Source organism: Saccopteryx bilineata, chromosome 3, assembly GCF_036850765.1.
Source record: "Saccopteryx bilineata isolate mSacBil1 chromosome 3, mSacBil1_pri_phased_curated, whole genome shotgun sequence".
NCBI lineage: Eukaryota > Metazoa > Chordata > Mammalia > Chiroptera > Emballonuridae > Saccopteryx > Saccopteryx bilineata.
Window position 1 is genome coordinate 292,822,489 of NC_089492.1, and position 16,112 is coordinate 292,838,600.

Sequence of the window (16,112 nt, forward strand, 5' to 3'; positions counted from 1 at the left end):
GAGGTCAAACAGTCCATCACTCCCCTGCTGGCACGCCAGGCACAGTGGAAAAGCAGCACCCAGGGTGGTCAAGGCCAAAGAAGGCTGGTAACCTTGTGGGTCTGCTCCATTTCCATGGTTCCTTTCCCAGGGGCAGGGCTCGGGCCAGGCTTTCAGTGTTTCCAGGACCCCTGGCAGGGGAACCTGGCAGGGCCAGCAGGATCCAGGAGAGCCTGAAGGAGGTGGGTCACAGGAGGGGGTTGATGTGTGTCTCCACCCTGGGGTTTCTGGGGCACCATCCTGAAGGGGCGAGTGTGAAAAGCCAGGAGCCTAGCTTGGATGGGGGGAAGGACAAGTCCTTGTTAACGGTTCTCAGGGTGAGTCCGTCTCCTGGGAAGGAGTGGGGGCTCTTTCCAAAGCACGTGGGAAAGGCTGAGGAGGAGAGCTCCTCCACAAACGCTGGCTTCTTAGTACAAGTGCGGAGGCGCGTGGTCAGTGGGGGCGCCCGACCCCGTCCACGCCCCCAGCCATCCTGGGAGTTCGCTGACGGATCATCCCTGTGAGCCCTCCCCCTTGGAGCCCGGGAGCTTTGGGGCGGAGAGGAGGGTTTATTTGGCGGCGGCGCGGGCAAGCGAGGGCAGTGTGCGCCCGAGGGAAAGCCGGTGCTGGCCGAACCTGCGGGGATAGGAGCGCGATCCGCCGCGTCCCTCGGGCCATCTGCCCGTCGGGTTGCCCGCCGCGCCGCCGCGCCTGGCTCGTCCCGCACAGACATGCACTGGCGGCGGCCAGGCGTTCCCCGGGGCAGCGCCTCCGCGTGGGGGCTCTGAGCCATGAACGCGTCCGGGCGCCCCTACATGCAGCGCTGAGCCGCCGCCGAGGTCCGGAGCTGCGGGCTGCCGCCATGCGCTGGGCCTGGGCCGCGGCCGTGGTCCTCCTCTGGCCGCAGCTCACGCTCCTCCGGGGCGTCGGGGCCCGGCGGGAGCAAAAGAGGCCGCGGCAGCCGGGCCAGCACACTGAGCTCCCCAACGCCACCGTAGCCAACAGCGAGGGGCTGCTTGGCTCCCCCAAGGTACGCGCAGACCAGCACACGTGGGCGCGGGCTTGCAGCACACTTGTGGTCGCCTCTTGTTTCAGGGGGCTTTGACTGGCTGGGCACTGTGCTCTCACCTGCAGGTTTTGCCCACCGGGCTGTCCAGGTTTCCTCTTCATCTTGGTGGGGTGGGGCTTTGGGCAGGATCTGCTGCAGAGGGATTTGGGGCTAGCCTCTGACCTGCGATGAGTCTGGGAGGATAGGGGTAGAGGAGAGACTTCCTAGTAGGGCTGCACCCAATGCTTTGAAGCCCTAGGCTGTCCTGCCCTAGCAGCCTACTGCCTTTAAGTGTAATTGCTAGTTCAGGAGGGGTTGGGGAGGCACTTGGGGTAGCCTGCTCCTCGGCTGTCCAGTAGACCCTCTGTTGAGAACAGGCCCCCAACATTGCCAGGATCGGAGAGGCCAAGGCTAGCCTGAACCTGTGCTTCCTGGAGGTACTCACCCTCAACTCTGTTATGTAGCCAGCACTCTCCCACCCCATGGCCTCTGGCTTGGGAGTGCCCCTGTCCTTAGGGTTCTTCTGGCCCCAGCCTGTCCCGGGTCCCCTCTGAGATCTGAGACCCCCACACCTGCCTCAGCCCTGGGTCTCACCATCGTTGGCTGAGGATCTCCTGAGAGGTCTTGGAACTGACCCCATGGGCCGCAGGATTGGGAGGGGAGCGGCAGTTGCCAGGACAGGCCCCCCGCCAGCCCTTGTGCCTTTGATCCCAGCCTCCCTCCACCCAAGGGCGTCTTTGTGGCGGCCAGAGCGGCTGCTCTCAGCCCACGCGGCCCCACTGAGCCGGAGGCACCATTTTCCAGATGGGCAGGTGAGGAGAGTGCGTCCCTGGGCCCTGCCAGCCAGAGAAGAGTGGTTGCTGACCTAGCAAGTGCACAGGGCCATCTGGGGACAGATAGGTGGACCTCTATCCAGGGCAGGGCCTCCATGGGAGTACCCACGGGCCATGTAACACATGCCCCAGGGCGACCCTCCCTGCATGGCAGGACCCCTGTTCTTCATCCGCCCCCGCCTGGCCTTCTACGATGCCTGCGTACCTCAGGTACAGCCAGGGTCTGTGGTGGCCAGGGGCACAGGCAGAACTCAGGGGACATATGAATGTTCTTGGCTTCTCTCTCTTCCCTGGTAGGGTCCAGGTCAGGGATGGAAGTTCTCTCTACCCTGCCTGCCTCTCCCAACCCCTCAGGACAGAGGCCTGTCTGGTCCACTGGGAAAGAGCCCAGTCTTCCCTGGTCAGGAGGCTGCTCTATCTGTGCCTTGGGCTGAGGGTTGACTGGGACTAGACCTGGGGCCAGGACTCCTGGTCTTGCCCAGCCTGGGACGGCTCTCCGGGGACTGTCAAGATTCTGCTGGCTTCTAGGCAGTGGCTATCAAGCCAGGCTAGCATTTGCTTTGCTCCTACCCATTTTTATGAGCTTTCTGTCTGAGTCCTGCACAGACTTCCTCAGAGATGGCCGTCTCTGCAGCCACACTCTCTTACTGAGCACAGATCTCCTTCTCTGACACAGGCAGGGCTGTTTCTTCCTCTACCCCCAGTGTGGAGCTCAGGAGAGTGGTTGGAGAGTTGGGAGCACAGTCTCAGGGAGCTCTGGCCAGTGGCTGGGGGCCCGGGTTCAAGCTTGAGAAGCAGGGCCAGCCTGAGCTCCAGGCTGCTTGCTTGCATGTTTAATGCCCAGCATGGAGCAGGTCCCATTTGGCCCCTCCCCAGCTTAGTGGGGTGCTCTGGGACTCTCAGAAAGACCTTTGGAAAACTTACTCCTGTCCTCCACTACCCGCCTCAGCCTGGAACAAGCCTCTGTGGAGGCACAGGTGTGCCTGTCTGCTTGGGAACAGGGTGCAGTGGGAGGGGACAGGTAACTCCAACACACAGCCAGAGCCTGGATGTCAGGCTTGGCTTCCAGCAAGGCCCTAAGCCATTACCCTGCCTGAGGTCCTGGTCTGAGTCCCCAGGAGTGGCCTTCTCTGCCTTTGCACCATCTTTCTGTGTGTGCCCCAAGTACTGCCGGAGGTGGCCTGTGCCCTGAGGGTCCCCACTCTTCCCTGAGGCAGCAGAGAGGACCCAGTGGGGACCAGATCAGAACACTAGATCTGCCCCTTGGCCTATTAGCTGCCTGAGGCCTCGGGGCCTGAGTTCTCAGATGCCCACATGACATGGCTGAACTTTGTCCGGCGGCCGGATGATGGGGCCTCGAAGAAACGGTGCAGAGGCCGGGACAAGAAGTCGGTGAGCCTGGAGTCTGAGCCTGGGGTCTGAGCCCAGGGTTGGGGTGGCAGTGGCTCCTACTGGGATCCTCAAGTCCTCCTGCCTTCCCCAGCGAGGCCTCTCTGGCCCCCCAGGACCCCCAGGGCCGCCGGGCCCCCCTGGGCCCGCTGGTGCGGAAGTCACACAGGAGGCTCTGCTGCAGGAGTTTCAGGAGATGCTGAGAGGTGAGGTGCTTCTGCCCTGACTCCTCCCAGAGACTCAGGAGGGCCCCCCAGGCCCTAGGGTGCCTCAACCTGCTGTCCCTGCTCTTGCCCCACAGAGGCCACTGAGCGTCGATTCTCGGGGTTTTGGGGTTCGTTGCTGCCCAAGGAGATGGGTGGGCAGCTAGTGGCTGAAGCCTTCCACTGCCGGCTGAAGGGTCCCGTGATAGTGGACAAGAAGACGCTGGTGGAGCTGCAGGGCTTCCAGGCTGTGAGTGAGCTAGAGGGACACCCACAGGGACCCCGCAAAGCCTGGTTGTCTCTGGGAGCACTGCTGGGGGCAGGATGTTGAGGGGTCCCCCACAGTGAGCGGGCCCACAGCACATGCACGCAGTGGGCCCCTGGGGAAGTGGCCACCATGGTCAGGGCTAGGTCCCATGTGCCCAGACCCCCACCTTGCACCAAGCCTTTGCATGGGGTTCAAGGTGGCCAGGCAGCAGAGTTACCTCTCTGTGGGGGCTCTTGGGGCCTCTTCTGCCCAGGGGCCTGAAGCCTGTGGCCAGAGGCCCAGGTAGGTGCAGACGCACAGGTCATACTCTGTTCTGTCCACCTGGGGTGTTCTCGGGGCAGGGGCTGTTGGTCTCAGGTGCCTCCCAGGCTGGGTGTCTGGGTTCTGCAGACTATACTTACCTGCTGTCCCTGCAGCCCACTGCCCAGGGCGCCTTCCTGCGGGGATCGGGCCTAAGCCTGGCGTCTGGCCGATTCACAGCCCCGGTGACCGCCATCTTCCAGTTCTCCGCCAGCCTGCATGTGGGTGAGCGGGGCCGGGCCAGGGTGGGGTGGGGGCTGGCCCTCCCAGGTAGGCCCTGACATCGCAGGTCCCAGGCCTGGGTCCCACGGCAGAGCTGCCTCCTGCTCCAAACCTGGCTCCCATGGGGGGCTTGGACGGGGTCCAACGCCCACATCCTCAACCAGCAGCCACTCCTGGGCCTGTCTTGGACAGTGTGCCTCGAAGCCCCCAGCCCCAGCCCCCGCCTCTCTGCTCCATCCTCCCCGAGGGCCACTGCAGCTGGTTGTCTCTGCAGACCGCAGGGGGATGCAGGGCAGAGCCCGGGCCCGGGACACAGTGCGGGTGCTCATCTGCATCGAGTCCCTGTGCCATCGCCACACGTGAGCGGGCCCTCCTGGGGGCCTCCCTTGACACTGGGGGATTATAGGGAGCTGGGTGTAGGTGCCCGGGTGTGGACTGCCCTGCCCATGGAGAGTGGAGGAGCTGTCCCCACACAGGACTTCACTGACTCTCACCCTGGGCACTGTGTCCAGGTCACTGGAGGCCATCTCAGGCCTGGATGGCAGTGGCAGGATCTTCACAGTGCTGGTTCAGGGGCTGCTTCAGCTGCAGGTGAGGCCGAAGGGGCTGGGCAGGAAGGAGGGGTCCTGTGCCTCTGAGCTTCAGAGGGGCTTCCCCAGCCCAGCACATGGACAAACATCGGCCATTTGGCCACTCAGGACCTTGGGACCCCACAAACCTGGGGTGAGTGCTCCATGTGCTCCCTGTGGGCATGTGGGTGCTGTGGGTGGTGATATTCACTGTGGGGGGTCTGCAGGCTGGACAGTATGCGTCAATCTTCGTGGACAATGGCTCCGGGGCAGCCCTCACCATCCAGAGTGGCTCCAGCTTCTCCGGCCTGCTCCTGGGCACGTGAGGGCACTGACGGGTCCCAGAGGAACTGCATCAAGAGGACTCTCAGGGCCATGGGACACTACCTGGTCACCCACCCCCACTGCCCTCTGTTAAACATGTGGTCACAGCAATAAAGTATCCCTAGCCCTCGCTGCTGTCGTCTGGTCACTGTCTTGCCGTGGGGGGTGGGAGTGTAGGTATGGAGGAACACGTGGTCTTGGGACACAGTCCTCAGCTGGGGGTGGTGTGGGGAGGCAAGGCTCCAGCTGAGCATCCTTCAGCTGTAGCCCCCACAGGCCCTGTGCCTGCCAAGGTACTTGTTTACCCTGAGGACAAGGACTGATGTCCAGCCAGGTCCCTGCGTAGTCTTGCCCACCACCTGACACCACTCCTCTGCTTGCCCAGGGCTGGTTCAGCCTTGCAGGACAGCAGCCTGTAGACCCCTGCAGAGCCAAGGGTACAGATGCGTTCAGCCTGGGGTGCTCGAAGCCCCAGAACTTGGTGAGCAGGACGATGTGCCATGTGCTGTGTGTGTCTGGGGAGCAGAGAGGGGCTTGGAAGCCTTATCCTGTGGGGGTAGGCACGGGCAGTGCATGGGGTGTGGGCAATGCACAGGACTGCATACACATGTGCAGGCCACAGGCACCAAGTGTGAATCTGAAGGGTGACCCTGCCCGCCCAGGTGTGCTGACTGCACATGTTTGTGTGTGCGCGTGTGTGGGGGTGCTAAGCAAAGGTTGTCCAGGCCCAGACCAGCAGGGCACTTAGCTTCTGGCCACCTTTCCCTTGGTGGCTGCCACACCTTACCCCAGTGATGGGGTCTGTAGGTCCTTTGGATTTGGGGTCCCTGCCCCCACCCCATTTCGGCTCCAGCAAACCCAGACCAAAGAATGTAAATTGGTCCCGGGATGTCCAGGCCTCTGAGGAACTGTCGAGATACCATCTCTGGTTGGCACCTGGGCTCTGGGCAGGCAGCCGCCTGGAGCATGAGGCTGGCCCCTGACCCCTGGCAGACGCCCCGGGGGTGTGTGGGGCGACTCTGCTCCACAGCACGAGAGCCTGGAGACCCCAGTTCAAGGCTGAGCAGACAAGAGGAGAGAGTCCTTATCCTGTAGATGGGGGCGGGGGCTGGAGGAGTTGCAGGGGTTGGGGGTCGGTCTGCAGGCTCAGAGGGCAGGAGTAGGAGGTGGGGCAGGTGGAGCCTGGAGCCTGAGGGCCATTACCCAGCCCCTCCCCCCAGGGACCCTGGCCGGCCTGGCTGGGTAATGAGGCAGCAGAGCCTCGGTGCCTGTCGGGCGCTGGTCTGTGCAGCACTGGGCTTGGCCACTGACCCGTCCCCACCTCTCCCTCTAGTCCCCCCGGGGTGGCGTCAGAGGCTGGGGGAGTCTGGAGGTGTCTCTGCTTCACAGCGACTGTAGGCGCCAGCCTGGCCCGAGTGGGGATGTCCCGGCAGCCCATGAGGCGGGGGTGCGGGCTGCAGTCCCTGTGAGGAGGTGGGGAGAAGAAGGGTAGCCAGGGAGGCGCAGGAATGAGTCCCTGCCCCCACCTCTCATCCTGGGGGCCTGTACGGGGCTGCTGCCCGGAGCCAGAGCGCCAGCCTGCTTGGCTATAGGTACCTGTTAAGTGCTGACTGCCGGTTTACAGAGGCGACCGCCCTGGGCTATCAGTGGGAATGCTGAGGGACCACAGCCAGGCTCCAGCCAGACCCCATCAGCCATTCCTGGGTCCTCAAAAGCAGGGGGCTCTCCTGACTGTCCATCAACACCAGCCAGTCCCCTGACCTGTCTGGCCCAAGAGGGGGGCAGGTCTCACCTCCCCATCCAGACCTGCTGCAGGGAGTTGTGATGACAGAGATGGAGACCTAGACCCAGAGACGGGGCCCAGGGCTCTGCAAAGTGCAGCGAACAGACAAGAGACGAGAGACGAGGAGACGAGAGATGGGGAGAGGGAAGGCCAGGCCAGCCCCGAGGAGCTCGCCGTGGGCAGGTGGCCAGGGCTGGGGAAGCGGCGTCCTGGCGCCCAGCTCCACCTGCCCCCCTGTCTCTGACCCCTAATCTCAGGTCATTGCCACTTAGCTGTGACTCCCCTGGAATGTGCTGTCTCCAGCCCCCACAGCTGGAGTGCAGGAGCAAGGGGTGGGGGGCGGAGAGTGGTTACTGGTGTAAGGAGGTCCAGGGACATGAATTGGGGGGCGGTGCTCAGGGCTCAGGGTTTAGGCCCCAAGCTCACAACAGCCCTGAAGGACACAGGCTGTCCCGCCCAGGGCATACAAAGGGTCAACGCAAGGTGAGCCCCCAAAGACCCCCTACCCTGGATCAGCTGTCCCACCCATCTCAGTCGCACCGTCTCCTAGGCCCGGCCCAAACTGCGGTGTTGACAAGCTGCTCAGGGGCCTCGGGAGAGGTCTAGAGTCCCCCTAAAGGGCCTTGGGTTTTTGTGGTCATGCTCACCCAGCCTGAGCAGGGGTCCTATGGATAATATGCAGACTGAGCCAGACCTGCTGCTGCTGAAGGCAGGGGGCTTGCTGGGGATCCCAGGGGTAGAGGAGCCTGGGAGTTTGGGCTCTCTCCCTGGACTGGTCTCCGGTTGTAGAGCTGGGCTTTGGGGTGGCCTGAGCGTCTGGCTATGGCCAGAGCCAAGTGGCCAGTACACTGCTAGTTGGCCTCAGATTGACCCCTGACTGGAGCCCCACCCGGAGCAGCGGGAGGTGCTGGGCTGACCTTGCTGACCCCTCCTAGGGCTCACTTCCCAGAACCTCTGTCTGACCTGCTGCCTGCCGGACGGGGGCTGAGGGGAGGACCTTGGCTGAGTGCTTCACAAACTCCGGTCTTGGGGATATAGCCAGGCCCAGGGCTGATTGGCCTTTCCTGGCCCCTATGTGGCCCTGGAGTGCTAGGGACAGATAGATCTCTGTGTTGGGTCAGAGCCAACTCCCCAAGCGCCTTCAGCTTCTGTCCGGTTTGAATGCAGACAGGAATGTAGATGTTTGGCTCAGGATAGCTGGAAAGTCCTCTCAGGGGCCAGGAGCAGCTCTGGACTGGACAGCCGGGCCCCATCCCAGGCTATGGCAGGAGCAGGGAGAGGTGGGGTAGGCAGGGTTGGGGGCTCCCAACTGTGAGCAAGAGGCTGCCTGGCCCCCCTCCCATGATCCCCTCTGGGGTGGTGAGATGGCACAGGTAGGGACAGGTTGGAGTGAGGCTTTCAGGAGAGACTGTTCACCTGGCCTGGGCTGTAGAGTACTCGTAAACTTAAGGTACAGCTAAGATAGGCCAGCCCTTTGTGTCCAGAGTCGAGCTTTAGGGCTAACTTTGCCCCCATCAGGTTGATTCTGAGGCTGGGAGGGAGGTCTACTCAGTGGTGGGATTCAAATAATTTAACAACTCGTTCTGCGCCCTAATGACCGTTTTAAGTATAAAAAAATATATACCGGCCTGATCTGTGGTGGCGCAGTGGATAAAGCGTCAACCTGGAAACGCTGAGGTTGCCGGTTCAAAACCCTGGGCTTGCCTGGTCAAGGCACATATGGGAGTTGATGCTTCCTGCTCCTCCCCCCTTCTCTCTCTCTCTCTCTCTCTCTCTCTCTCTCTCTCTCTTCCCTCCCTATAATGAATAAATAAAATCTTTAAAAAAAACCAAAAAAGCCTGACCAGGCGGTGGCACAGTGGATAGAGCGTCAGACTGAGATGCAGAGGACCCAGGTTCGAGACCCCGAAGTCGCCAGCTTGAGTACGGGCTCATCTGGTTTGAGCAAAAGCCCACCAGCTTGAACCAAAGGTTGCTGGCTCCAGCAACGGGTTACTCGGTCTGCTGAAGGCCCGCGGTCAAGGCACATATGAGAAAGCAATCAATGAACAACTAAGGTGTTGCAACGCGCAATGAAAAACTAATAATTGATGCTTCTCATCTCTCTCCGGTCCTGTCTGTCTGTCCCTGTCTATCCCTCTCTCTGTCTCTATAAAAAAAAACAATATACCAAAAGGTAGTTTATTATTTTATACATTTAATAATTAAACAAGAATAATAAAAGAGGTACACAAACTAGATTATGTGATAAGAAAGAGTTTTTTTGTTTTTTTGTTTGTTTTTTTTTTTGTATTTTTCTGAAGCTGGAAACGGGGAGAGACAGTCAGACTCCCGCATGCGCCCAACCGGGATTCACCCGGCATGCCCACCAGGGGCGACGCTCTGCCCACCAGGGGGCGATGCTCTGCCCATCCTGGGCATCGCCATATTGCGACCAGAGCCACTCTAGCGCCTGAGGGAGAGGCCACAGAGCCATCCCCAGAGCCCGGGCCATCTTTGCTCCAATGGAGCCTTGGCTGCGGGAGGGGAAGAGAGAGACAGAGAGGAAAGCGCGGCGGAGGGGTGGAGAAGCAAATGGGCGCTTCTCCTGTGTGCCCTGGCCGGGAATCGAACCCGGGTCCTCCGCACGCTAGGCCGACGCTCTACCGCTGAGCCAACCGGCCAGGGCCAAGAAAGAGTTTTAAAATATTAATGAAAAAATATTAAATGATACCTGACAAAAAACAATAGAACTTATTTATTTCCATATTGCTTTTCTGGGTTTTTTATTTTTATTTTTTGTATTTTTCTGAAGCTGGAAACGGGGAGAGACAGTCAGACAGACTCCCGCATGCGCTTGAACGGGATCCACCCGGTATGCCCACCAGGGGCGATGCTCTGCCCACCAGGGGGCGATGCTCTGCCCCTCCGGGGGCGACGCTCTGCCACGACCAGAGCCACTCTAGCGCCTGGGGCAGAGGCCAAGAAGCCATCCCCAGTGCCCGGGCCATCTTTGCTCCAATGGAGCCTTGGCTGCAGGAGGGGAAGAGAGAGACAGAGAGGAAGGAGGGGGTGGGGGTGGAGAAGCAAATGGGCGCTTCTCCTATGTGCCCTGGCCAGGAATCGAACCCGGGTCTCCCACACGCCAGGCCGACACTCTACCGCTGAGCCAACCGGCCAGGGCCGCTTTTCTGGTTTTTTAAATTAATTAATTAATTTATTTATTTATTTTTATTTTTTTCTTTTTCTTTTTTTTTTAAAGTCTCTTTTTTTTATTTTTATTTTTATTTTATTTATTCATTTTAGAAAGGAGAGAGAGAGAGAGAGAGAGAGAAAGAGAGAGAGAGAGATGGGGGGAGGAGCAGGAAGCATCAACTCCCATATGTGCCTTGACCAGGCAAGCCCAGGGTTTCGAACCGGCGACCTCAGCATTTCCAGGTCGATGCTTTATCCACTGCGCCACCACAGGTCAGGCTATTTATTTTTATTAAATGAGAGGCAGGGAGGCAGAGACATACTCCTCCTGCATGCACTCGACCGGGATTCACTTGGCAAGCCCAGTAGGGGTGATGCTCTGCCCATCTGGGGCCATTGCTCTGTTGCAACCAGAGTCATTTTAGTGTCTGAGGGGGAGGCTGTGGAGCCATCCTCAGCGCCCAGGCCAACTTTTGCTTGAACCATTTGAACGCTGGCCGCCGGAGGAGAAGAGAGAAGAGCTAGAGGGGGGAGGTGGAAAAGCAGATGGTTGCTTCTCCTGTGTGCCTTGGTTGGAACTCAAACTCGGGACTTCCACATGCTGGGTTGACACTCTTACTGCTGAGCCAACCAGCCAGGGCCCCATATTGCTTCTTGATTTGTGTCTTCATTTGCAATTTTTTCCCCCTATGGACAAAATGAACATGACTACAAGCACTTAGAATACTCTGTTGTGAGCCCTGGCCAGTTGGCTCAGTGGTAGAGCATCAGCCTGGCGTGCGGGAGTCCCAGGTTCGATTCCTGGCCAGGGCACACAGGGAAGGCGCCCATCTGCTTCTCCACCCCTCCCCCTCTCCTTCCTCTCTTTCTCTCTATTCCCCTCCCACAGCCGAGGCTCCACTGGAGCAAGGTTGGCCCAGGCGCTGAGGATGGCTCCATGGCCTCTGCCTCAGGCACTAGAATGGCTCTAGTCTCAACAGAGCGATGCCCCAGATGGGCAGAGCATCGCCCCCTGGTGGGCATACCAGGTGGATCCTGGTCGGGTGCATGTGGGAGTCTGTCTCTCTGCCTCCCCGTTTCCAACTTCAGAAAAAAAAAAAGAAAGAATACGCTGTTGTGCTGACGAATGTTAAAAGAGAGTAGGGAATATAAATTTGTGATTTCCACATTGGGTGGCTGCCCAGGTACCCACCTTAGAGAGAACCCTGATGACAACTGCCATTTTTACAACCGGTTTGCCAATATCAACAAAAAAGTTAGGTATCAGTTCTGCCAAACTGGTGCGAGTGGTGCGAACTAGCCGAATCCCACCACTGGGTCTACTCCAAGGATCCCTCGGGCTGTCTGTCCCTAGGCAGGCCCTTCCCTGCAGACCTGGGAGGTTCTCACACCCAGACAAGACATCCTGAACTCCTGTAGCCTGGGCCAAGGACTGAGAGTGGCCTGGGCGCATAAGGGGGATGGGGGCATGTGTAGGGGGTAGAGAGGCATGTGGGGGACATGGGGGGCATGGGGACCTAGGTGGATATGTTCATGCTCCTCTCTCTGGGTCTGCGTACTCAGGCTCTTCGTGCTGATCCCATGCATCCTTGGTGGCTGTGATACTGTCTCTGCTCAAAGGGAACTGTGTCTGTGTGACGTGTATGGAGTGGGGTCTCTCTGTCCGCTCTGTCTCCTCCCTGGGACCTGGCCTCTCTTGGCAGAGCTAAAGTCACCAAACCCCTTGGGAGCAGACACAGGGCCGGTGTCTGGGACATGGTGGCTGGAGCCCTGGTTGGCCAGTAACTGCTCCGGCTTGGCTGTGGTTGTGGTCTTTGGTGTCGGGGATACCTGATGGCATTGGTCTAGCCAAGGAGCCCATCGTGCTGGGTGGTCAGGCTGGCGGCCACACAACTGCTGGACCCTGAGGTGGGGATGGACCCCAGGCAGTGGGATGAGGGAAGAGTGTCCTCCTTCAAGGACAGCTTTCCAGCAATGGGTAGTGGGGCAGGAGCTCCCTGAGGGTAGCAGGGAGCCCTTATGGTGTCTGAGGCCTCTGTACTGCACAGATTGCTGCCTGGGGGCAGCGCTGTTGTCAGGGAGCAGAGGGTGCTGTGTCTTGAGGCCTTTGTTCACTGACTGGGTTTGTCCAGTGTGCCCTCTGGGCTCTGACCTCTGCATGACCTCAGTGCCCTGCCCAGGGTCAAGGACATGCTGGATCTCCAGCCCCTGCAACCTGAGTGGAACAAGGAGCTGAGGCCTTCAAAGCCCAGGGCCTCCCACGGCCCTGGGTCTCCCGTGGCCTGCCCCCTGCAGCTGGGTGAAGGCAGCTGAGGATCTCATCCTGCCCACGCCTGTGCCTGGCGCTATCGGCCCATCTGGCCGCCCGCGTGTCTGACGGTATGCCCAGGCGGCCTGGTGAGGAACGGGGTGCTTGGGGACAAAGGGCCTTTGTTTGGGAGAGTTTGGGGTGCAGCCCTGCTCTCACGCAATGACTCACAGCTTCCTCTGGCTGATAACATCAGTTTTGCAACAGCCGCCGTGTCACATACACCGGGGCGGCGGCGGCAAGAGCAGGAGGGACCCTCGCTGGTGCCCGCGGCCCCTCCAAGCTGTCCTGTCAGAGACTGGGTGTGTGAGGGGGTGGAGAACAGCAGGAAACAGGGAGGGTCAGCAGAAGGCTGAGAAAACTCCATTTCTTTCTTAAAAAAATAAAAAAGATTTTATTGATTTTACGGAGCAGTGGTGAGAGAGGATTGACTCACAGCTGCTTCACTTGAGTTGTCCATTGCTTGCTGCATGTGTCTTGACTGGGCAAGCCCCAGGTTTCGAACTGGCAACCGCAGAGTTCTAGGTTGATGTGCTATCCACTGCGCCACCACAGGCCAGGCAAGATAGCTCCGTTTCTGAAGTGAAGTGTCTCTTAGCCTCTCATTTCCCTGCCGACTGCAGGAGGCCCCCTACAGCCCCATGCACCAAGGCCAGACCCCAGGAGACATCTCATGTCTCCCCTGTGGAGGCTGACCAATCCCTTCTCTGAGGAGACATGTCTAGGGGCTTGCTCCTGGTTATGGCCATCTGTCCCTCACTTCTTGTTGGGATCAGGTGGGCAGCTGTGGCTGGTGGGGTGTGAGGGCCCCTTGGAGGCTGGGCTGCTGAGACCCTCAGATGCCACTGGTGGGAGGGGCTGGGGCTTGGATTTCTTCTCTTCGGGTCATGGGGTGGGTCAGGCCCTTGGTTAAGAGGAGGTGGGAGCTGGACAAGTGCCTTCTCCCTGGGCTCCTGTCCTTCAGTTAGGCCATAGAGGTTTGGCTGCTGCCTGCGGTGTTTACTCTAGGGCAGTGGCAGTCAACCTGGTCCCTACTGCCCACTAGTGGGCATTCCAGCTTTCATGGTGGGTGGTAGCAGAGCAACCAAAGTATAAATAAAAAGATAGATTTAACTATAGTAAGTTGTTTTATAAAGATTTATTCTGCCAAACTTAGCAAAAATCCAACATAAAGTACTTGGTAAGTAATTATTATTATATGCTTTAACTTGCTGTAACTCTGTTTTATAAATTTTATAAAGTAAAGTTTCTTCCCTACTTTATAAATCAGCATTCCTGTGGAACCGGTGGGCGGTTAGAAAATTTTACTACTAACAGAGATACAAAAGTGGGCGGTAGGTATAAAAAGGTTGCCTAGCCCTGCTCTAGAGGATGTTGCTGAACAATGTCCAGGTTCCCAGGGCCACATGCTACAGCCCCTGGTTTCTCCCAGCCTTGAGCTCACCCAGCTCCATGGCCAGCTGAGCCTTGCCCGGTGGATCCTGCTGGCCAGGATCAGGGGCCCTGGGACTGTGTGCAGGAAAAGTATAGGGACCTGGGGGCAGAGGCCACACGGGGCACCACCTGTGTGTGTGGGTACAGGTGTCTGTGGGACTGTCCTGCTGAGTAGCTAGGCCAGCAGCTGCCCCTTGTGGACCCCCTTGCTCCTCACTACTGGGCCTCCCTGGGGCTCCAGGTCTGGCTGCCCACCCAGCAACAGAGTCCCCTTTCTGGGCAGGGGTGGCTTTCATTTCTATCTTTTTTTTTTTTTTTTACAGAGACAGAGAGGGACTCAGAGAGAGGGATAGACAGGGACAGACAGACAGGAACGGAAAGAGATGAGAAGCATCAATCATTAGTTTTTCATTGCATGTTGCAACACCTTAGTTGTTCATTGATTGCTTTCTCATATGTGCCTTGACCGTGGGCCTTCAACAGACCGATTAGCCCCTTATTGGAGCCAGCGACCTTGGGTCCCAGCTGGTGGGCTTTTGCTCAAACCAGATAAGTAGGTGCTCAAGCTGGCGACCTCAGGGTCTCGAACCTGGGTCCTCTGCATCCCAGTCTGACGCTCTTTCCACTGTGCCACCGCCTGGTCAGGCTTCTTTTTATCTTTTTTTTTTTTTTTTTTGGCTTTCATTTCTAGACTCGAGGAGAGACTCCTTGGTAGAGACCCTTGATCCTCACCACTGCCTGAGGGGCCCCCACGCCCACTCTGGGATGGCTCAGCTGCAGCCCCTTAGTGTGTCCCGGGCAAGGACAGGAGCCTTCTTACTCTCACACTCAGCTTCTGCCAAGGCTGATTCTCTGGGACCAGCTTGGGCAGACCTTGTCCCTCTCTGAGCCTCCATCTCTACAGGGCCTACTAGTCCAGTGGGGCTGGTAGACCCCCAGGTGCCTGTTGGTGCCGGGACTGGGGACAGCACCTCAGTCTAGACTTCTGACCTGGGCAACTGTGGCTGGCTTCCAGAGTAGGGTCCCTCTGGCTCTGGTCTGAAGGTCCCCAGGTACCTGGCCCCTGCCTCCCAGGGGTTGCTAATCTTTCTCGAGTCTCTTGTTTCCCTTGTGGGTCAAGGGCACAGCCAGTGAGAAGGGCTTCAAGGCACCTATGGAGAGTATAGCCCCCCAGCCCCACCCACTGTGGCCACGAGCTTCCTCTGAACTCCTGCCAGCCTTGGCCCGGGGCAGAGCGGGGAGCTCCTGCCACAGGCATGGGACGTCTGCCGAGGTCACGCTGCAGGTCTCATGGGTCACTGCTGCAGAAGCAGAGCCTTGAGGCTGGCCAGCAGGAAGGTAGGAGAGGCCAGCTTGCATGGGTCTTCTGCAGGAGGGCCAGAAGCAGGGTGGGTGGGGGGAGCCAGCAGCACTCACTCACTGTGTGGGGACAGAAAGGGCTGGGAACAAGAAGGGCACTGGAGACAAGTGGAGAGGGATGTTGGGGGGAAGGGAGAGAGGGTGGGATTGTGGGGGCACAGTGGAGAGGGTGGGATTGTGATGAGCACTTTCTGTGGGGAGTAGAACTGAGGGTGTGAGCTCATACTGGTCCCAAAGAAAGGGGAATGGGTGGTCATAGGGGCCAGGTGAAGGGATCTGTTCCAGCTCCCAATGCTGTGGGGAGGGTCCTTTGTGCAGGAGCTGGGAGGTGACCTCTAGGGCAGGGGTCCCCAAACTACGGCCCGCGGGCCACATGTGGCCCCCTGAGGCCATTTATCCGGCCCCCGCTGCACTTCCGGAAGGGGCACCTCTTTCATTGGTGGTCATTGAAAGGAGCACATTGACCATCTCATTAGCCAAAAGCAGGCCCATAGTTCCCATTGAAATACTGGTCAGTTTCTTGATTTAAATTTACTTGTTTTTTATTTTAAATATTGTATTTGTTCCTGTTTTGTTTTTTTACTTTAAAATAAGATATGTGCAGTGTGCACAGGGATTTGTTCATAGTTTTTTTTATAGTCCGGCCCTCCAACGGTCTGAGGGACAGTGAACTGGCCCCTTGTGTAAAAAGTTTGGGGACCCTTGCTCTAGGGAGACCCAGACCTCATGGTCTCAGAACAAGGAGACCCACAGGGGTTGGAAAGAGACCTCTCAAGATCCCATGTTTGCTTTGAAGCTAGGTGCTGGCTTAGCAGGGCTGCACTCCCCCAGGACTCTGGGTATAACCCTTCCTGGCCTCTCCCAGCCTCTGGAGGTGGCA

At 58.7% G+C, this 16,112-nt stretch overlaps 1 protein-coding gene across 3 annotated transcripts; it reads left to right on the top strand.

The window, feature by feature from the left end:
• Window positions 1-261: 261 nt before the first annotated feature.
• Window positions 262-5,304, top strand: C1QTNF12 (C1q and TNF related 12). Of its 3 annotated transcripts, none has more exons than XM_066265215.1 (8): window positions 262-1,048; window positions 3,175-3,291; window positions 3,383-3,494; window positions 3,590-3,741; window positions 4,176-4,280; window positions 4,446-4,640; window positions 4,794-4,872; window positions 5,078-5,304. In XM_066265215.1, the coding sequence occupies exons 1-8, from the start codon at window positions 881-883 to the stop codon at window positions 5,266-5,268; spliced, it is 1,119 nt and encodes a 372-aa protein (XP_066121312.1). In that variant the 5' UTR covers window positions 262-880; the 3' UTR covers window positions 5,269-5,304. The 3 variants fall into 3 exon arrangements, with proteins under 3 accessions (XP_066121312.1, XP_066121313.1, XP_066121314.1); XM_066265216.1 differs by having other exon boundaries at window positions 264-1,048; window positions 4,556-4,640; XM_066265217.1 differs by having other exon boundaries at window positions 267-1,048; window positions 4,176-4,284; window positions 4,556-4,640.
• Window positions 5,305-16,112: the final 10,808 nt, after the last annotated feature.

Bases quoted from the DNA above. Each gene is read 5' to 3' on its own strand.
- C1QTNF12 (XM_066265215.1), top strand. From the start codon at position 881: ATGCGCTGGGCCTGGGCCGCGGCCGTGGTCCTCCTCTGGCCGCAGCTC. The intron at 1,049-3,174 runs GTACGCGCAGAC...TTGGCCTATTAG, and splicing joins GGCTGCTTGGCTCCCCCAAG to CTGCCTGAGGCCTCGGGGCC. The intron at 4,281-4,445 runs GTGGGTGAGCGG...ATCCTCAACCAG, and splicing joins AGTTCTCCGCCAGCCTGCAT to CAGCCACTCCTGGGCCTGTC.